Here is a 21,758-nt window from a genome sequence, read left to right on the forward strand (position 1 = left end):
CTGGGTCTCGCAGAGATGAGTTGAGTTGCATTGTGGGCCTCTCTATGCATCCTTTGGTAATGTTGCTGAGTTCTTGCACTTTTTTGTCGTCATGGTTACCTTGCCGTTTGGACATTGGGCCTGATGCATGATAGGAGAATGTAACAATCTTCTTTGCATGCCACTTTTTAAATTAATTATGAATTATTTTTTCTATATATAAATATGTATAGTTTTTTTTTACAATTCTGGTTTATTTGAAGTGGATTTACTCTTACTTTCTAAATTTTTAGTTCTGTTGGGTTTTTTGCTTTCTCTTGATTTCCTATTTCAGTTTTGATTGGTTATGCTGTGCTGTAGTTTATTCCAAACGCATTGTGAGAAGCCAGTGTTCCTGCCCACCCGGTGGTAACTGAACTCCTCAATCCGTCCAGGAGGAAAGGAGTCACACAGCTCTAACGCCTGTCCATGGAAGCCCTGCTATTTGGGACAAGCCTTTGTTTTGGGGGGAGGGAGGGATCTGGGAAGTGGAAAAGACGGTAAGAATCCAGGGTGTCGTTCCAAGAGTTAGAGCAGACCCTGGGTCACATTATTACTTACATATTTCTTGGAGGTGTGGCTCTTGTTCCACATCCTGCACACAAAGAAAAACCCTGATCCCTGCTCTGAAGGGCTTCCCCAGCGATGCAGAACTCACTCACTGGTAACTGGCCATTTCCTTCCGGTAACACCTAAGACACTGCGTACGGGAGCTAATCTGCTTTCAGCCCAGGATGGGTAAAGACAGAAAGCTTCCTGTTGTGTTATGAATCACACGCAGTTGTCTTTCCTTTAGCTCCTAGATGTGCGTGGAGAGCCCCATCATCAGGCAGTGCCTTGTCTCATCAGCAGAACTTGGCAGATTCCCTTGTAGGAGGGTGAAGCCTCGTCCTTGCAGTGTCGGAAGTGAAGGGCAGCCAGCCAGCCACCTTCTGCAGAAGGGTAGCTGGGTCTCATGGCTCTGCCTCTCCCCATTTACCCTCTTTCTTCCCTGTCATTGAACCATTATTGCCTGGCTACAGGCACCTTGAAAACCAGCCAGATCCAGAGAAGGTAGAGCCCTCCTTTCTAAAGGAACGTGGAGAGAGAAATGCAGCAGTAGTAGACACAAAAGAGGCTGCTGGGACACATCTGGCAGCTGCATCACTGTTGCAAACAGCAACAAGAAATCTGACAAGTTACATTCTAGCTGAAAATGCCTCTTTTCCCTCTTCTCATCTCCCTGTTTATCCCCATTAAGCTTCTGTTGCCTCCCATGTGTGCATCCTGAGTGGGTGAGCCACATGGGATAGTAAACAGGTGGGTTTTTTGCAGTGTGTTAGTTGTGCCATTGGCGCTTGGTGCTTTTGCCCTTTGCAGAATTGAATGCCCTTTCTTTCCTTGTGAATGCATTTCCCCTCTGCCCATCAGTCCTGACTACTCAATAATCTACCAAAGGAGTGGCTTTCCTAGTGTACAGGTATTAAAGCTGTGTGATTTTGAGAAATCCAGTGCAGTATTGACACAGTATCTGTCTCTTTCTTTCTCTCTCTCTCTCTTTCTCTCTGTCTGTCCTTCTCTTTTTCTTAAAATGCTGAGATTTCAGTGCTCGGACCCTCAGTGCTGGTATTCCCCCCTCCCTCTTTCAAGTCTCTCCCCCTCTCCCCTTAGATACAAGGGTACCACTCCGAAATGCTGCACTGTTGATAATGTCTTTCTGAAGCGGCCAGCTGTGGCTCTTCTAACTTTGATGCCAACAATAGCCAAAAGACATCCCCCAGCCCCAATGCTCTATTTAAAGAAAAAGAAAAAGAAAAAAAAAAAAAGAAGAAAAAAAGGCTTGTTCTATTTAAAAAGAGCAAGAGAGAAGGAATAGTATTTGAAATGAGGTGTCCCCATCCCACCTCCCTCCTGCCTAGGACTAAAAGGTGATAATCACTACTAATTACAAGATTTTCCTTCATGAATAGGAGTTTGAGTTCCAGGATTTAGGTGCAATTAAAAAGGGATTTATACACAATTTTTTTTATTTGTTTATTTTATCTTTTATAAAGTATTTCTAACATGTCCAAACTGCACTGCTGCTGCTAGAATCTCTTGTGATCTGAGAAGGTTTTAAGATTAAATTCTTCCTTAAGAGCCAATAAAAATAATAATACTATCAACAACAATAAACTAAAGCTAAATTGGATGTAGTCATGGTAGGCTGGAATGACACTGGGCAAGGAAATAGAGACTTGATATCTGGCTAAAAGAGTTCATATGGTTTGCTAGAAGTTATGGGCATGGTCTTGAAATTATTGGTTAAGGGTTTGCCTTGTGTATTATTACAGATCAGATCATGCCATGGTCCAAAATAACAAAGAGTCTGCTAACAGGGAATTTCCAAGGTCAAAATGCAGAAGCATCTTTATGGAGACCCACAAAAGCAGATCAGAAGCAGGTGAGATGAATTCTGCGACCAGCCTAGGGTGTATGAAAGTTTCTAGTCTGAGCCCGTTGTCCAGACTTCACCTGTAGGCAGTGAAAAGAAAGACACAGTTCTAGCGGGCAAGTCAGCACACCTTAAGATGGGCATGCTGATTTTTATGGGAGCTATACAACTCACCTGGCTTTCAAAAGTCTCGTTGGATGCTTCTCTGTATCCTTGGGGACACAAATACTATCAAACTTCTGGCCATAGTGATTGCAGTAAAGGACAGATTCGAAGTCCTGTGTATTGAGATGTCTGTCTCACTGGTGGGGTTTGAGAGCTTCATGCCTCTCCTTGCACAGGGGAGGCTGGTTTGAGAGCCTGGCAATTCTCATAGCTAATCAGAAAGCGAATGTCTGTGTATGGCATCCATGCAGAGAGCTGCATGGCCTTCTTTCAGCTCGGATGGAAGGGAAACATATTTGGCCTTTTTAAGAGGCTTTGAATTTTGCCCAAAAGAGCTGAGATGCTTACTCCACTTTGGTGGATAAAACCAGGTTGAATCACTCATGCCTGATGGTATTTTTCTCCAAGCGTCAGTGAGTCAACACTTGCAGGGTCCAGGCTTTGCCCCAGAGATCTATGTCCAGGATCTATGGCCACAGCTGTTTTGCTCCCTTGAAACGGAGCACTTTGTAGTTCTCCTCTTAATTTTGAAAGCTTCAGACTTGCATCTCGATTGCTCTCTTTTGATCCAAATAGCCAGCTGCTTGGCTCAAGATAGAGCACTGTATGGAAGGACTGAGTGTCTCTGCATGCACTTCCATATTACAAAGGGAAAGGAAGAATGAACAATGCACCGCAGAGCCGTGTGGGCTGTGCTTTAGCAACCTCTGAGTATGCAGAGCTGCTGCTGTTGGTACAGGACAGATTGTCATGGTTGCATTTACCAAAATTAAAAATTTTCCATTTCACACAGTGGTGCCCTCTCAGGAGTTACAAAAGGCAGCAGTTGTGGCGTTGCAGGGATAATCCTTTTTCCCTTCTGCTCGAGCTTCTTGTTGCTCTGCTCTTTTCAAGCCCAGGGAGTTTTAAATGGTTCAGCAGGCATTTAAAACAGCACAGTGCACTCGCTGTGCCTGCTTAGGCCTTGCCTCTTCTGCTGCGGGAGTCAAACACAGTGCTTAGTCACCCAGAATTGGGTTCTGCAGCCCAGTTCCTGCTGAGAATATTTCAAATATTTTTCAAGGCTCTCTGGAAAACCTCAACTTGTTGAGAGACCGAAGATGAAAGCAGGCCAGGGCTAAACACATAATAGCAAAACTAGTTGAAATCAATTAAAACAAAAAACAGAAAACGCAGAAATAGTGTGCCTAGGTCCTCAGGAAATAAAGCTTCAAAATATATTAAAATGTGACTAATTTAACAAATAATTTAGCCTGTAGCTGCTTCTGGGTTAAGTTTGGCTCGTGTAATTTGACCGTCAAACCAGAGCTGCTGGTTGCTCAGCCCATCTTTCAATAGACAAGTGGAATGGTTGCTAAGCTTTTCACTTTCAATGCCATGTCGAGGTTAGAAGGAAATAATTTCACTTGCACTATAGATTTAACAAATAGCCACAAGGTCAAAACAATCATTGATATTTTAAAATACAGAAATTTTAATACCTTTTTAGACTAGCAGTGATAAATTCTTTAATGGAAAAGGAGGGAGGCAGAACCACCGCTAGTTCGTACAGCTGCCCCTGTAGTGCCATTTTCCAGGCACGGGAATTTAGAGTTCTGTGACAATTTTTAAGCGTTAGCACTTCGATGGGTGGGGGAGCGCCCTGTCCGTGTTTGGGGTGTCCTCAGCTCTGAAATTCTAAACCAAACAAAGCAAACAAACAACTTTGCTGTGTTTCTGCAGAAGGATTTCTCAAGGGTATCAGGAAATGGAAATGGATACAAAAAGCCACCCCCCCAAAAAAAAAAAAACCAACCCCCAAAAATCAAAACTGTATATATATCTATATATATGTATCTCTCTCTATAGAGGGCACTTTGCAGGAACACTGTGCTGTACTGATCTCGAAATCTCTGCCTGCCTGTGTCTCTTACACCTTTTGCATCGCTGTTCTCTTTGTTTTAGGGGAAAAAATTAGATTACACCTTGTCAAATTAAAATAACAAAAATAAAGTAGTAAAGTATGTGTTTAATGTTACAGAGCTGCTTGAAAAACAATTGGGTTCAGATTATTTTGTATTCAATCCTGTAAAAAGCAACAGGAAAAAAAAAAGAATTACAAAAGACCAGAGATGTTCAGCCAGCCTGTCACTCAACTAATGTGTTTTTTTAAGTGGAAAAGTAACAATGATTGGGAAGGTAATGGATTTCCTCCAGACCAAATCCAAGCCTTGGTCTCATTCTTTATTTATCTACCTATTTACTTATTTATTTTTATTCACCATGAAGGAAATTAGGAAGGAGATGGGCATGAGGAGGGAAGTATCTCGTCCTCTGGAGGGACGGAGGTCGGAAATCCAAACCCGAACAGCGTCTCGCCCCAGCGGAATGAACTTGCAATTGGAATGGGAGAGGGAGAAGGCAGAGGCGGCTGCATGGACAGTACAGGGGCAGGGACGGACCACCTTTTGGGAGGGGAGGACAGGTGTAATCTAAGCTTCACTAATAATGTAGAGGCTGCACATTATTTTGGCACCCTTTCCCCTACCCCCTCCTCATTTTGGAGCAAGACGGAATGACTCCTGTCTCACCAAAATGGCCAATAATGTCCGCCTTCTCACCTCATTTGGAGCAGCAGCTTGCTGAGTGTCAAAATGTTTAATACCATTTGGTTTTGTTTGGTGCTTTCAACCAGTCACTTCACTTTCTTTTGTTTCTTTTTTCAATTAATTTATTCTTTAAGATATAAAATATGTTTATCTTTTAGTTGGTTTAATGTGAATCGGGGTTTGAAGTGACGGGTTCTTGTCTAGTACGTTCTCCTTTCCCCACCTCACTCCTCCTCCGACATTTTTTTCCCTGAGCTAATCTCGAAGGGGCTTAAAAAGTGGAACCGGTGGGTTTCCTCAGCACAAACTGGTTGGTTGGTCCTCAGATTTTTCTCACTAGCAGCATCCTGGGAACACATTTTAAGGATGGATTCTGGTGTTGCAAAAGTCAACCCTGGATCTCCCAGTGTCTCTTCCAATCAGGTCTGTAAATCTGTCCCTTTCAAAAACATTTCTCACCTTGTGGACCCCAGCTCTCTTTTTAACTGAGTGGTGGTGGTGGGGAACCTTAGCGATGTTGATTGGTACCTTCTCGTTGAAAAGAATAATGCACCGAAGAGGCCACTCACAGAACACAAACTGGGTTACCCTCTCTGCTTCCGTGAGCAGCAACAAAACCAATTGGCTTTACAAGGGTGTGAAAAGTTACGGATCTGTTCAGTTTCTAATGAAAGTTATGTTAAGCAGAACTTGGGGTGCAGATTTGCCTGTGTGAAATACTTATCCAACAGACAATATTAAACAGACTCATAACTAACTGCACTTAAGAAATCTTTCTGTGCCTCAGAAATGGCTTCTCTGCATTGAAGTAATTTGACTTCCATCACAGTGGTATAGCAATTAAAATAGCTCCAGTTCTGAAATCTGGTTCTGTCGGTAACAAGCTGTATCCTTGTTTGAAAAAAGCTCTTGAGAGTTTTTTTGGCCATTGAAAATGTGTGTTTGTGTGTGCCTGCTTGTATGTTTATATCGGGAGATGTTGCACATGTACATGGAGCATGCACGTATGTGTATGCATGCAAGGTCGGCTTCGTAAAACAGGTCTGACAAAGCTGTCATGGAAACCAAACATCCCTGAAACTCAGGGAAGGAGTTTCTTGAAACCAGAAATTGGTAAAAGTATTAGATAAGTGTCTATGAAGCAGAGCCCTGACAGCCCCATCCCAACTTTTCCTTTCCAGAGAGGGCAGTTCTTTTCTTTCCAGTCCTTTGAATGTGTTGGATAGAAAAATAGACAGAATCTCTTCACCACATTTTTTACATGTAAAATTTCGCTCTTTCAGCTGCTATGTGTGAAACCCAGCTGGACCCAGAGCTGAAATTGTTCTTGGTTCAATCTCCAGCTGCACTTCAACTTTTCTTCCTACCACCGCTGTCCTCCTCCTAGGCCCTGACCTGAACACTGACCCGGAGATTATCAGCTTGCCAAATCTCATGTCAACAGCCAAATCAGAGTGGTATAGCAATTAAAATAAACAGCAGCGTGATGGTTCTTGGTATCCAGAGATGAGCCCTATAAGAATTTCCTGTTACAGTAAATGCGGTTGTCACAGCCCTGAGCCAGCAGGGATGTATCTAGGGACTGTTTGAGGTCTCCAGCATTTAACGTTGGAGTTATTGTCACATCCTAGACTGGTGTGTGGATGTTTGTATATTTGTGCACACACAGAAGCGTGTAGCTTTTTTTAAACCAGGATGCACAACAGGAGTGCTACTGCCTGTTTTGGTCTTGCATTAGCCTGCCGCTAACCGTAATCCAAATTCTCCCTTTTCACAGAATGCGCGTTGTTTTGGGCTGGCATCCAGATGTGCTGGTTGCTTCCCATTAGTTAAGTGTGACAAATGCCGTTAAGGTGGGGAGAATTGCTTTGCAGTTGTTTGTGAGCGTGCCCTGCACAGCTCCGGCGCCGTGGCCCTGAGCTTGTGTTTTGTGAGTGGATCTCTTCCCTTCCCTGCCCAAAACCACGCAGACAGCAGCAGTCTGTTCCCTTCAGACTCCGATTCTCAGCACTCTACCATACATCAAATGATGCTTTTCAGTTATTAAATTCTGGTTTGTTCTTCCTTTTTCTTTTTTTTTTTTTTCCCTTTCTCTTTCAGTTCAGTTTTATTTCTTTGTGATTAGCCTCCGTTTGAATTAATTGTCGTGTTCTGTTTCCATGACAACTCAGTGTTTGCATCCCACCTGCCGTTGTTTGTTGCTGTTGATGCTGTTTGCTGACCGGATCTTGTCCGGCATATGTCTCCCCATTTCTCCTCACCTCTTCCCACCTTGCCTCCCCTCTCCAAAAGGTTACATATCAGTCCCTCCTCAAAAGAGCCATCCCCACCCCAGATCTGTCTGCATGTTGACCCAACTTGTTTCTTTTCAAGTTCTCTCCATCTTGTCTCAGATTGTGACCGGTGTGGTCTTCACGTGGCTCCATTTTCTGAAATGCAGTACCTCCTGAAGCAGGCAGTGGGAAGAAGGATGGAGTAGGCAACAGGGACGTACCCTCATGTCTAGGGCTAAAAGTCTTCTGTAGCAGTGTGACAGGAGGGAAAAGGAGCATGGTGCTTGCTCTCTTGAGCCAGTGCTGGTGCCTGAGGTTGTGCAAATACCGTGGTACTCTCCTTACACCTTTCTCTAAGCAGAAAGTCATCTAGTGTTAGTGTCCAGGTGAGTTTGCAGTCTCTCCCTCCACATTACAGTTCTTTCCCCAGCTGCACTGGAGGTGAGGGCATGCTATCCATTCTCTTTGCAAATCCATGCATGCAGGAATTCTCCTTGGACATCTCTGAGCTCCTAATGCCACAAATCTGGAAGTCTTCCCTTCCTTGCCTTTGGCTCCTGACTACTGGTAACTGTGCAGAAAAGGATCTGATAGCACGATGGGAAGAATACACCTTTCTATGAAGACATCTCCTTGTCAGCTTGCAGGAGGAGGCTTTTGTTTAACAAAGCCCCACTAAATGGAAAACAGCCACTATCTCTCCTGGCACCACCATTCCCATCTGAAAAGATCCATAATGTTGAGCAGCAGCCAGGGGAGTGGTCTGGAAGATAAATACTAGAAAAACCCAAGACATCAGTTCTGGGGGATATCTGAAGGCACTAGGACTTAGGAAGAGCAACACCAGGCTAAGCTTTGATGTCCTTTGCATTGCTTTTGCATGGATGCAATTGCGGCTGATTTTTTAGAGAGGTTCTTCAGAGAGTTTACTGGGAATAGAACAGCAGGGACAGGTATTTTTCAGGCCCCCAGCACTCCTAACTCTCCTGCCCCCTCACTCACCCTGCCTGAGGGGAGTTTACTGCACGGCTGTCTCTGAAGCTGGAGGAATCCTGCGCTCCTTTTCTCCTTAGGCTGCTGCTGTGCCTGCAACTTCTCAGGGTCTGTATCCTTTTGGTTTTGCTTGTGGGATGGGACCTTGCCCTCAGCTCCCTCCCTAGGGCCTCTCTGATCTGCTTACGTTTCTCCTTTGTCTGTTCTTCTGCTTTCACCCCTAAGGAAGAGCACCCACCTCGGCCATCCAGCTTCCCAGTTTAGTTCAGAAAATGGAGCCAAGGAAACCGCACCCTCCCCTTTGCGTCCATGTTCTTACTGTCTAAGGTCTGGAAGCTGCATCCACCTCTCTGCTAAGGAGATGCACAGAACATGTCACTGTTTTCTCAACGTTAAAGTTTCATTACCTTGTTTTTCTTATTAATTCTATTATATTTATTATTCCGCCAGGGCTGAGATGTGACAATGTGAGCCACCACATTGGGTCACATCAGCTAGAAAAAGTATGCAGCATTAAAGTGGGTTTCCCCCTCCCCTCCCTCCCTCTCTCTCTCTTCTTTCTCCCTTCCCCTCCTTGTTCTCCTTCTCCTTGTCTTCCTTTCTTTCTCTGTTGCTCTCTTTCTATTCAGTATCCATGTGGGCATTTGCTAGCCGCCCATAAATTATATTTCTCTGCATTTTCCTATCTCTTTCTCTTTCTATCTTTTTCTCTCTCTCTTTTTTACCTATTTTGCATGATGTTTGTGACTCTGAGAGCTGCATCTATCGATGGAACCGTGTCAGATCTTAAAGAGGCTTCGTTAGGGTTTCTATACCCGAAAACCACAAAAATTTCATTAGAGTTTCTCATCTTTTCCACACTCCTTCTCGCTCCAGGGGGACTGCCTCCCCCTGGACGGTTCTCACACACAGACACTAACTAAATTCTGTCCCGCTCCGGGGACTCCCTCTCCTCCCTTTTTTACATTTTTGCCTCTTTACTTTTCGAGTGGTGTCTCTCTGGCATTTGGGGATGTGATACTTCTCTCTTTGTTGGATTCTCTGGGTCCAACAAGGCAAAATCTTGAGAAGTTTCCATCTCCACCCCAGCCTTCTCCTCAGCACCCCCCCACCTCTGCAGCATCCCTCGGGCATGGAGCGGCCGGTGGGAGAGGGCCCCTCTCTGGAGATGGAGGAGGCACCTGGACCATTTCAGGCCGTGGTGGTGGAGGGGCTGTTGCGTTTTGCCGTGGGAGAAGGTGATATGAGAGTCGGACTCCACTGGAAAAGGGGAGGAGCAGGTTTCCCGGGGCGCGGAGCGGGGAGCTGGGGGCCCCAGCGGCTGTGGAGGAGATTTTTCGATGCTCGCCATGCCAGCTCTTGCCAGTAAAGATGAGAAATTGCTAATAAATTTTTGTGTACTTATCTGTGCTGTGATGGGTCTAATCTTGATCAATGGAACCCTGTTGCTATGAAATACCGCTTTTATGTCTATATTCTATATATTGTTTGTGAAGTAAAAATTTATTTGAAGTTTAATTTTTTTGGTTTTTGGTTTTTGATTTTTTAATTTTTTTGGGTTTCATTTTATTTTTAATGAAGGAAGAAAATAAATGATGACAAACCCCATCTATATTTAAATTATCTTTTGCTCTTTTTTCTTTTTCTCCCTTTTCTTCTTTTTCTTTTCTTTCTTTTTTTGTTTTGTTTTTTGTTTTGTTTTTTGTTACCTCTGTGCGTCTCGTCCACAGTTCGCCGTGTGGCCCCTCGCTTCTCCATCTTGCCCGTCAGCCATGAAATCATGCCCGGTGGCAACGTCAACATCACCTGCGTGGCCGTGGGTTCGCCCATGCCATACGTCAAATGGATGCAGGGAGCAGAGGACCTGACACCTGAAGATGACATGCCTGTGGGCCGTAATGTCTTGGAGCTCACAGATGTCAAGGACTCAGCCAACTACACGTGTGTGGCCATGTCCAGTCTGGGAGTCATAGAAGCCGTTGCTCAGATCACGGTGAAATGTAAGAGAGTGTGAGCACGCCTGCGTGAGCGAGTGCGTGGGTTCCCCGACTGTGCATGTTTGTAGGAGCGTGCATGCACCAGCGTGTGAGCTGCCGCATGGGTGTATATATGTGCAAGACACGTGTTGGGTGCATGGTCGTAACAGAACGTCTGTGCAAAGCAAATGTGGGCACGTGTCATGTTTATGCATGTGAGCGTTTGTAGATATGTGGTCGTGCCTGTCAGCTTTCACCGGTGCATGAGTGGGAATATCACTGTGTGACTGTGTGGGTACCTGTTTCTGCTTGTGTCTTTGTCTGTCTGCATGGGGTGAGCTTGTGACTGTCTGATCTGCACATGAGGAGCGTGGGGACACAATTATGCATGTAAAAAGGTAGTCATGCATGAGTGCGTGTGCATGGAAGAAGGAGCAACGTGGCTGTATGGGCATGTGGATGCCTGACTGCATGTATGTAAGTCCTTGTTGTTACAAGCCTGTATGTACGTGCGTAGGTATGTGAGCATGAGCAGGAAGACAAACTTGTGCACCACGAGTGCCATGTGCTGGGATCTGTGCATGCATCTTTTGGGGATCCCACACACAAAGAAATCCACAGTGAAGGGGAAGCTGGTGGCTTGAGGTCTTTCCTCACTTTAGGACACCTGAGCTGTTTGTTATGAAGAAAACCGTGATTCACACTCTTGCATGCTTGTTTCTGTCCTGGGATATGAGGCTGGCTGGGCAGTTTGCAAGGAGCCTTGGATGGCTTGAAGCCTGCATGCCATCCTGTTCCAGGGTTAGAGATTCAGCCAAGGCCCTGAGGATCTCTGGCATGTGTGCCCTTGCAGTAGAACCTAGTTCCAGCATCTTAGTGGCCGTTGTTGCCTCAGCAAGAGGGGGAATAACCCCGGCTTCCAGCTAGCAATTCCCAAGAGGAGCACGGGTGCAATCTTCAATTTATTCTGTCCTCAGCAGGGGAGTATTAAAACCCAAGCAGGATGCCCCTGTGGTTGGGTGAGTGTAGAGCTCTTTGTATGAGCTGGTGTCTGCTCTGAGTGCTGGCATTGCCCATGAGGGATGTGGGGGGAGATGGGGTGGGAAAGAATGCGGGCGGGTGGAGGAGAGGAGGAGAAATTCTTCGGAGAAGAGGAGGGCTAAAGAAAAACAATCCTGTTGTATCAGTGCATCTGACTAAGGAAGGTCTGACAATAGAAATTAGTAGGAACTAGTGAATCTTGACATGACACTCATCCTGAGCTTTTGCACAGGGAGTGGGTTCACGTACTAGCAGAAGGATGCCTGGGGCTGGACTGAGGTGCTCTTTATTTTCCTGAGTATTTTCTTCCTTCCCCTTTTTCCCTGTCTTAGACTATTAATTTAAAAAGCTGCTGTGTAAGATACATTGGTTCTGCTTCGAACTATCCTACCTCCTCAGATGGGGAATCTTGCCCTGCTGGTACCTTCTGCCTTTTGTCATTTTATTTGTATTCTGTTCCCCCTGTGTTCCTGCATGTAAGCATCTGCAGTCTTTCCCAGTCAGAACATGAAAGGAAAAGTTAGAGCTTTAGAGGTGCTCAAGTCTAGAGACGATGAGGTTGGAAAGGGTCTAAAATGTGTAGTGAGGAAAACATGTAAAGCTTTCTGTTAAAGGTGGCCGATGTTTAGCATGCAGTCTCCAGCAAGCTCCAAAGGTAGTCTTCTGGATGAGGGACAAAAGAGATGAGTATTAACACAGGTTTGTGGCTTGAGAGGAAGCACTCCAAGTACTTATAGTTTTGTAGTTCTGGAGAGCACAGTCCTCACTGTACCATTACCTGCACACTACACATGGAGAGATTCAGCAGTGCCGGAGCCGGGCTGCCAGGGCTGTTTCAGAAGATCTGATTACGTGCTCGGAAGGAGCTCCTGCAAAACTGCTTTTTCTTACTGCCGTGTGAGCCGGCGGATGTGCAGCTGAAGTCTGTGCTAATGATTCCAGATGTTTAGCTGAACACTTTCCTTTTGATGGAGCAGTTTAAGGAGGATAATAGAGTGTATAACTAGGTTCATAACATTTCAGCAGCACTTTTCTGAACTGCCGCACTGTGATTGGTACTGTGCCTCTGGCTCCTACAGCCCTAACTAGCCCAATTAGGCACCATTTCAGCATATGTGGTTTTTTTTTAAATGTCTGTTCTTCCTGATTCTCAGCACTCCCCAAGGCTCCTGGGACGCCAGTGGTGACAGAGACGACAGCAACAAGTATCACCATCACCTGGGACTCTGGAAATCCAGACCCTGTGTCCTACTATGTCATTGAGTACAAGTCTAAAAGCCAGGATGGACCATATCAGATCAAAGAGGACATCACCACCACACGCTACAGTATTGGGGGGCTCAGCCCCAACTCTGAGTATGAGATCTGGGTCTCTGCAGTCAACAGCATCGGGCAGGGGCCTCCCAGCGAGTCAGTGGTCACTCGCACAGGGGAACAAGCTCCGGCCAGTGCCCCCCGTAATGTGCAGGGACGAATGCTGAGCAGCACCACCATGATCATCCAGTGGGAGGAACCGGTGGAGCCCAATGGGCAGATCCGTGGCTATCGTGTATATTATACCATGGAGCCTGATCAACCTGTCAGCAACTGGCAGAAGCACAACGTGGACGACAGCCTCCTGACCACGGTGGGCAGCCTTCTTGAGGACGAAACCTACACAGTCCGGGTCCTGGCCTTCACCTCCGTGGGAGACGGGCCTCTTTCTGACCCCATCCAGGTTAAGACACAGCAAGGAGGTGAGCACCCATGTCACTAACCTTGGATACACTGGGCTGCAGGAGGGAGAGGTGTTGGCTTATAGCATTATCCGGCTGTGGCTGTTGTGTCACCAGAGCATTTTTTTCTGTATTGATTCGGTTTGATTAAAATAGAAGTAACCTTCTGGGAGGAAGCTCGGTCCAGTGGCTGGAGCCAGAGGGCCTGGTGCATGATTTCTGATCTGTTTTTTCTCGGCAAGGTTGTTGCTTAAACGGGTGAGGCAAGCGAGGTCTCTTACTGCTTCCAGTTTATAAATGTCTTTAATAGTCCTAAAAACACTCGCTGTCCAGGCAATTGTGAAGCTTAACTCTTCTTAAAGTACCTGGAAACTACCTTCTCCAGATGAGTGGGGAATGAGCCTTATTTTGCCTTTTTTTAAAAGGGGAGCAAAACAAAGCCCTAATTGTCACCGCAGATGTGTTGATCTGCGAACAAAAGGTGTTTTATCACAGGTTGTCACCCAGCATGCTTTTGGGTGCTCTGTTTGTGGCGTGGGGTGCTTGGTGAGGAAACCCTGTGTCCCCAGTGGGCTGCTCATGGGCTTCCCACTTCCAGAATCTTTCAATACTGGGAATTAGCGGGAAGGGCTGTATTGTGCACTGCCAAGAAAGAGGCATACGATCCAGTAGGACTTTTCCATCTTCAGCAGCTCTGGACATGCTTGAGTCCTGCAGTGGGATTTAACCCTCCACTGCTTTAAAGGAAGGGCCTGCCCACTCTGCAGTGTGGCATTTTGCTGCTGGCATGCTCTTCACACACAGGCTTTGAAGAAAGCAGGGTAGGAGTCTTGTAATCAGCCAAGTTAATGTGGTTTTGCCTGTCTCTCATCTTGCCTCCTCTGCCCCGTTGGCTCCTTCTCTGTATCAGTTCCTGGGCAGCCGATGAACTTCCGAGCAGAAGCCAAGACGGAGACGAGCATCGTGTTGTCGTGGAGCCCTCCCCGCCAGGAGATCATAGTGAAGTATGAGCTCCTCTATAAGGAAGGAGACCATGGCAGGGAGGTGAGTCCGGAGAGGAGCAGCACAAAGGGTTGGGGCCCTGAGGAGCATCCCGGCCCTCCGTTCCCCAAGGTGGCTGAGAGAGGGGACCAGGGCAGGTGTCTCTGGGCAGGGCTTGCCTCTGCTCCTTTTTGTTTGTTTTTATTTTTTTCTTCCCCCTCACCCATCTCAGGTGCCGAAGAACTTCGAGCCAACAACCTCCTTCACCGTGGAAGGCCTGAAGCCCAACACTGAGTATGTCTTCCGGCTGGCCGCCCGCTCGGCTCTGGGCCTGGGGGCCTTCACCCCGGAGGTCAGAGAGCGCACCTTGCAGTCTAGTAGGTGTCTCTCCTTTTCCCACCCTTCTCTGAGGGGAAGACAGTCAGGGAGCCAGAGATGGTGGGCACAGGGGTACGGAGCTGTGGGGCGGATGTTTGCGGTGCTGCGGCGTTTCACACGTCTGGGGTTCCTCTGCAGGGAAGCGGGCAGCGGCGGGGGGTGGGGGGGCCTCTGGGACCTGCTGCCTTCTCCCTTTGCTGACCCAGATAGACGAAATGTGAACAAAGAGCGGGGCTGGTGCATGCTTTGGGGGGGACGATGGGAGGCCAGTTAGCACCATCCACTTGATGGAGTGGGGAGCAGTGAAGAGCTTGTGGATGGGCCACGCTGGCCCTTGGTGCTGAGCATGCTCAGGGAGGACGGCAGCCCACCGCCGCGCAGCAGCTTGCCTGTCCACCAGCAGAAACTGAGCAGCAGCTGTCTGGAAAGGGGGCACAAGCAATGGAGCAGGGAGACGGTGGGGGAATCGGGAGGAAGAGGAGAAGGGAAGGTGATTAATCAAAAGTCCAACGTTTTCACCAGCCTTTGGGAAAGCAGTCCTTATGCTCTTTTCCATGAGCGACTTTGTAGCCGCGGGGAGGAAGGCCTGCTGGCCCAGCGAGCGCTGGGAACGGTCCCATTTGGGCTCCACAGAGCGGGAGAGAGGAGTCATGTGGAGGCTGTGGGGGGGATATTAATGACACCAGGATGGAGCGTATGCAACCAAAATGTGCTGGTTTTAGTTTAATGGATTGTCTCCCTTCACTGTTGCCCTGGGGACAATAACCCTGGATGGCAATATTTCAACCTGGGCTTTTCACAGATCTTTGCTTTTAAATGAGGTGTTTTTTCACTGCATGAGTGGCTGTGGCAGCTGTTCTTTGTGTTTTCTGTCTCCTCTCATCTCTACTAAATCACTCCGCTGCAGTTTGGAGTAGCCGGGAGCAGAACTAACTCAGAAATGGCTCTGGTCACCAGTGTGAGGAGAGAGAGCGCCTGCTCCCATCTCTCAGAGTCCTTAACAAGGGAGAGCAGCGGGCTCTCGGCTGGGCGCCTGCCCCATCTTTCCGTTTTAATTGTAACGTCCTGCTGTCTCTCTCTCTTTCCCCTGCCTCTTTTCTCTTTCTGTCCCCCCAGGAGTGGGAGGAAAGGGGAGTCTGTTTCTGCATAGACAGAATTCCTTACCGGGGCTTTCTTAGGCCTCCAGTCCGTTCAAAGATATTTTGTTTTCTTCTTTCTTTCAAATGTTTTTCCCCTTTTTTCCTTTTTTTTCCCCCCTTACTCGCTCTACGTATCGAAAGAAAATCCTTTCCTGACTGCTGCAAATCTGCTGGTTCTGATCCCAGTATGGTACTGTCAGAGGGAGCATCACTGTGGGGTGGGGGAAAATTAAAGGACCTGAAAAATAAGTGTCAAACTTACTTGCACTGTGCTTCTGTTTTCCAAGGGGTTTCCCTCCTTGAGATTTGTGGGGATGGGAGGAAAAGCGGGTCTGGGATTTGTGCTTTTTGTTTTGATAAAAACAGACTGGAAGAGGGGTGTGGGAGCTGATGGCAGTAGGGCTTAGTGACGCTGAAAATTTTTCCCTAAAGGGTGAAGATAAGGGGCTTTGGGAAAGGGGAAGGCTTTGGGGCTTTTTCTAACTTGGCACCTGCCCAGAATGAGGCCTGGTTTATTTCTCTGTAGCTCAGCTTTCATAGGGATAGTTTCATTAATTTAACGCTCTTAAGAACATCAGCTAGGAGCTGTCAGTGTCCTGTAACATGGTGAAACATTTTTTCCTGGCTGGCTGTTGGAGGAACGAGTCAATTCTCCCTGGTCCGGGTGACATCCTTCGGCTCACAGACCTTCTGGCTCGGGACAGGCTTTTGTGTCTTCCCTCTGCAGCTCCTTTTCCGTTCAGCTCCTCCTTGGCCCGCTCCATGGCTCTTCTTTCTTTTCTCATCTGCTGTCTGCTTGCCTGCCTGCATGCTCTCGCAGCCCGATGAAACCAGCTCCCTGCTCTCTGTCTGTCTGTCTCTTGCTGGGCGGTTTCACACCACGATGGCATCTTGTCTCTGCAACGGCAAAGCCTCCTTCGTCCTCCCGCAGCCTGCTGAGACGTTCAGTGCTCTCCCCCTCCTAGCTCAGCTGGCAAGCATGTGCCTGCATGCCGCAGCCCTCCCTGCATTGCACACCTTTCTGCACAACACCCTCCACCTCCCTGTCAGGGTGGCTCCTCCTGAGCATCATAACCAAAGTAAAATCCATTAAACTAAAGGTAAAGTATCTTTTTCTTCTTGAAGTAGCTGGGTTTTAACTCTTCAAGTACCAGAGACGTAGATTGTAAAAATAACAGAATCTCATGGTTGGAGGAAGCTATTTTGCCCTTTCTAACTAGCCATGACCTTCCCAGGGCTCCTTGGCAACTCTCCTACTCAGAAATTTCAGAGCACAAAGCGTGCGTCAACAGACAGGGGTGGCAGGGTGGGTGCTGTGAGGCTGCATGGGCAGGTGTAGAGGAACAACGGGGCTTTCTTACCCTCCGTTCCTTCCTAAGAAAGGATGTTTCCCCCCCCATTAGCTCTGCTCTCCTTCCCTTCCCCCTTCCTCACAGTATATGAAGTGAATGAAACTTATACAAAGTCTATGGTACCTAAAGGGTTAAAAAACATTGTATTGTACAAGGTCAGTAAGGGTCATTCTTGTGGCTTGGACAGTCAACTTTAAAGCATGTAAAAGATGCAGTTCAGGTGAGTACTGGCTGGTCTCAAGCGGATTCACAAATACAGTCCACCCTGTCGCTGCAGGCTCACACACACGTGCGTGGGTCTGCACCCACTCATTATGTCCTGGAGCCCCTGGGAGGGTGGGGAGGGGTTCCCAAAGAGCTGTCTGCCTGGTAAAAAGAGAGACCAGCAGACAAAGATGATGATCTGCTGGCTGTGAGGCTCTTGCCTGGGCTGTGGCTCCCTTTCCAGCAAAGGGACTGGTTGCAGAGGTGAGCTCACAGCCTCCAGTTTGGGCTGCAGTACTTTGCCTCCTGCACGCAGCTCCCACCTTCTCAATGCTGTCCCCACACGCGCATGCACGTCTCCAGGGTCGCGCAGGTTGGGCTGGATTGTGAAGGAAACTCACAGTGCCATGAACTCCCCAGATGCGTCTCCAGTATGGCCAGCCAGCACTTGGTGGCTCTTTTCATCCAGGTGCTGTGGTCGATGAGAGTGATGGGGACGGGGTCCGGGTGGGATCTGGGCCTTCTCCCCCATCACCCACCCACCCCACCTTTTTGACCAGAGAAAGTGCAAACCACCCCAAAAGGAGGCCTCACTCCAGGGCCTCTCGGTAGGTCCCTGTGCTGGAGCGTAGAGGGTGAGTGAGCAAGCGAGCGTGACCACGCGCAGCAGCTGCCAGTGCAAACACTGAACCCAAGTGCCAGCTGGAGCTCCGGCTCTGCTTACTGGGGCTTTCATAATGAGTTTCAGGATGGAAAGGGTAGGTCAGGTCAGACCCTCTCTGCAGTGGGTTTCTCAGCCGTGGTGGCTTTGGCTGGACTGCTAAGCAGGAAAGGTGGCTTTTAACAGTACCAGCCCCTGATGGGGAGAAAAAAGACGCGAACAGCATCATGGCAGGCACTGGAAGAGTCTTTTGAGTCTTTTCCTCCATACCCTGAAAGGGACTTGAGTTACTTCTGGGGTGTGGGAAGGAGCAGTGCACCTCCATTCTGGAGGTGTTGGTGCTGCATTGATCACAGCAGATGGAGAGAGCTATAGGGTGAAGGAGATCCATCAGTGGGAATCTGCCGCCCTGCTCTCTGGCGGTACCTCTGTACAGGTAGCTTAGCAAAAGAGAATAGATTGGGGTCCAAAATTGCCATTACTGCAATAGCTAGGGTTCCACGGCAGCGGGGGAGTAACTCGGGGGAGGTAGCAGTGCGGCAGGGTGGCATTTGAAAAGCCAGTCATGTGCAGAAACCCACCAGGAGCTTGGTCTGGCCTCGTAGCTCAGTTTCTCTTGTTCTCTCGTAAGAAAGTCTTATAAATTAGCAGTTGAAGCATGGAAGGTAGGTAAACAGACTGGGAATGTTCTGGAAGGAGTCACTTTTTATATCGGTATTATTTTATTATTACGATTTCCTTTCTGATTTTTTTTATTTTAAATTACTGGCTTGATTTATGTTTTATTTTCCAGTTTGTTACTTTTGGTTTTGTTTGTTTGACATATTTTGTATTATTTTGCGTGGCTAGCCATGGCCAGGGATCATCACCCTCTGCAGTGGGATTTCTGAGGATAAGGGTTTCATTCTGCCATTTTAAATACAACCAAAGCATAGCAATAAAGCATGAAAGTAGGAGGACAACACCCAAAATGTCCTAGTGGACAGAGCGCTCAGCACTGCAGTGTAAGGACTATCTTCACCCTTTCTGCAAAACCCTCTGATTTCTGTTTGATGGGGGCACACACAAAGCGTGTGGCTTTCACTCCAGTGTGAACTGGGAAAAGTGTGACTTGATTTAGCAGAGTCCTCAAGGCAAGCTGGGCCTAAACATCTGTTTGTGACTCAGGGATGGGAGTAAGAGGTTTGAAAAAATCATTCCTCAGTAAAAGAGCTTTTTGTTGATTGAAAAGCAACAGAGAAATGAGAAATGGTCACCAGCATTTATCTACTCTCTTGCTTCTTGCAGGTGATGCTTTGGGGGCTTATAAGGACACCCCAGTTTCTGGCAGTGTCTGCAGAGAGTTAAAAGCTATTTATTGCAGTTTGACTGTATTGGGTGAGATTGGATTTGCAGATTTGCCTGGAAAACGTATCACTCTTTCTGCTTACCTGGGCTAATTGATTGTAATTAGTGATTGAAAGAAGTCTGGCTTAAGATTTCCTGAAGTGCCCAGGTTACAGCTGGGGTACAGAAGTGGCAGACTCTTTGTCGAGACTTCTTCAAGGTCTCAGATCTGTGGCATCTCCATCGACAAACATGTCTTTCTTGCAGTTCTCCCTGTATCTCAGCACGGCCATGGCATAGCAGCGTGTGCCGCGGCACGTAGTGTCTGACGGAGCTGGTGTCAGTGTCCTGCTTCCTACTGAGCAGACCACGCTAAAAATTACCTATTGCAGCTCAGTAAGCTCCAAAGTGAGCAGCCCTGCACTAGAAAGCTGTGGTTTACACCTTCCCCGTCTCCTGAAAATCTAAATCCTTTAGACAGTTGTCTGCTGCCACCGTGAGAACATGAGGCTGCGTAGGGCCACGTTTCCAAAGGTGTCCTCCTAGGACTTTCAGAAATATGGAACGTATTTCTGAGTTAGACCTGCTGCTGCTGCTGAAAATCCCACTGGGTACCTGAATACTTTGTCAAACCCGCTACCTCGCTCCTTTGCAAGTCTTTTCTCTAAAACCCTCCTATCTAAACACATTGTGGGCTCATTGCTTGGCAATATCCTGGGCATTACCACCATGGTTTTTCACCTCCTTCAGTCTGTGGACAACTAATAACTTCCATCTGGAGGTACAGACTCTTAAATTTAAGCCTTTTGGCAAAGGATTTGCTTTTCTTACTTACTTTTAACAGATCCCTTCAAAGAAATTCAAGATCCCAGAGACTGCAGTTTGGAAACAAGTGCTTTACCAGCCAGGGCAGGATTTGCCAGACTGCTGTAAAACAGGGAGCTCAAGGAAAGGCCTTTTATAGGGTGAAGCTGGGCGCTTAGTTTTGTGCCAGCGACACTTATTAGAAACAGCAGGACCCCTCTTGGCTAGCCCGCTTGCTGTTTTAGTCCTTTGCTTTATAACATTTCAGTTTTGATGCCCCATTTAATTTCCGTTGGCTTTTTTTCTTTTCATTTAAAAAAAAAAAAGACAACAACAAAAAGCTCTCTTCTTTTTTAATTTTATCTTCCTAAACCAAATTTTTGTATGTTTTATTTTAGATTTTTTTGTTATCATTTTCCTTTTTTTTTTCTTTTATCTTTCCCATCTTTTGTTTTTTCCCCCTTCTTCCCTTTCCCTCCTGAATTTTCCCCCCTCGTAGAACCGTCTGCCCCCCCTCAAGACGTAAAATGCGTCAGCACCAGATCCACCGCCATTCTGGTAAGTTGGCGGCCGCCTCCGGCCGAAAGCCAAAATGGCGTCCTGGCTGGATACAGCGTCTACTATCGAGCGCTGGACTCTGAGGACACGGAGCTTAAGGAGGTGAATGATATCCCCCCAACCACCAGTCAGATCCTACTGGAGTCCCTGGAGAAGTGGACAGAGTACCGCATCACTGTCGTGGCTCATACGGAGGTGGGGCCGGGCCCGGAGAGCTCGCCGGTTATCGTCCGGACAGATGAAGATGGTAATTGCACTTTTTCTGGTTTTCTTCCGAGTCCCCTGGTGAATACATGTCCCTGGAGTGGGCTTTTCCCACGCTGGGGAGGACACGTTGAGTCCCTTCTCGTGGCTGATGTGTGGTGCAAGAGCAAAGCCAGAACGGGGCCTCAACACAGCCTCCGGTCCAAGACGTGCAGCATCCTTTGCTGCCATCTCCCTAAGCCCCTCTGAGCAATGGGGTCTGTAGGGTTGTCCTTCCCTGCTTTGGGGTTGGGGTTTTTTTTTTATTTCTGGATGTTTTTTAAATGTCAAGCCTCTGAGCCTTGACTGCACCACTTCCCCTGAAAAGATGCTCTTACTGAGCAAAGAAGCAGCTGAGGCAGCAAGGAAATGAAATCAGAGAAGAGGAGACAATTGCTGCCAGAAACTGTTTTAAAATATTAAGAGTTCTTCCCACACATTCCTTGTTACTAGCTCCTCTTTAAGTCAAAGTTTTGGTTAGTGGTAAAAAGGAAGAATCTCAAAGTTTCAGAAAACCTTCAGTGACAAACAGTTTAGACTCCAGTTCAGTGGTCCAGCTCAGAGACTTTTAGCACAGACATGGACAACGAGACTTGAACTTTCCTGGTATTTCTACAGTAAAATAAAACCAGGGAAAAATGTGAATGTGTCCATGAAGGGAGACCACCCTCACTGTGAAGGTGAGGTAAGACCCTCAAATAATATAGGTCAAGTAAATAACATAAGTAAAATCCAAACTTCTCAGGCTTTCTTCTTCCATCCCAAATAAAAAGAATTTTTAAAAAAGCAATAGGTTTGTCCCCAGTGTGGGTCCTGTTTTCCTGAGCATCTGCCCACATCCAAATGGATAGAATACCTTGCTCAGAGAAAGTATGATTTTCTTCCAGATGAAGCTGTCATGCGCTGTATTATTATCATCATCATCATCAT

The 21,758-nt window shown here is 47.2% G+C and overlaps 1 protein-coding gene across 2 annotated transcripts in view; it reads left to right on the plus strand.

Moving 5' to 3' along the window:
• PTPRS (protein tyrosine phosphatase receptor type S) overlaps positions 1-21,758 on the plus strand; it is a 79,102-nt gene that overhangs the window by 20,922 nt on the left and 36,422 nt on the right. For both annotated transcript variants that reach the window (XM_075175814.1, XM_075175813.1), the window contains exons 4-8: positions 10,181-10,450; positions 12,622-13,203; positions 14,093-14,226; positions 14,396-14,540; positions 20,527-20,832. In XM_075175814.1, the coding sequence (XP_075031915.1) occupies positions 10,181-10,450; positions 12,622-13,203; positions 14,093-14,226; positions 14,396-14,540; positions 20,527-20,832 (1,437 nt within the window). The remainder of the gene's footprint in view (positions 1-10,180; positions 10,451-12,621; positions 13,204-14,092; positions 14,227-14,395; positions 14,541-20,526; positions 20,833-21,758) is intronic.

This window comes from Calonectris borealis, chromosome 28 (assembly GCF_964195595.1).
Source record: "Calonectris borealis chromosome 28, bCalBor7.hap1.2, whole genome shotgun sequence".
NCBI lineage: Eukaryota > Metazoa > Chordata > Aves > Procellariiformes > Procellariidae > Calonectris > Calonectris borealis.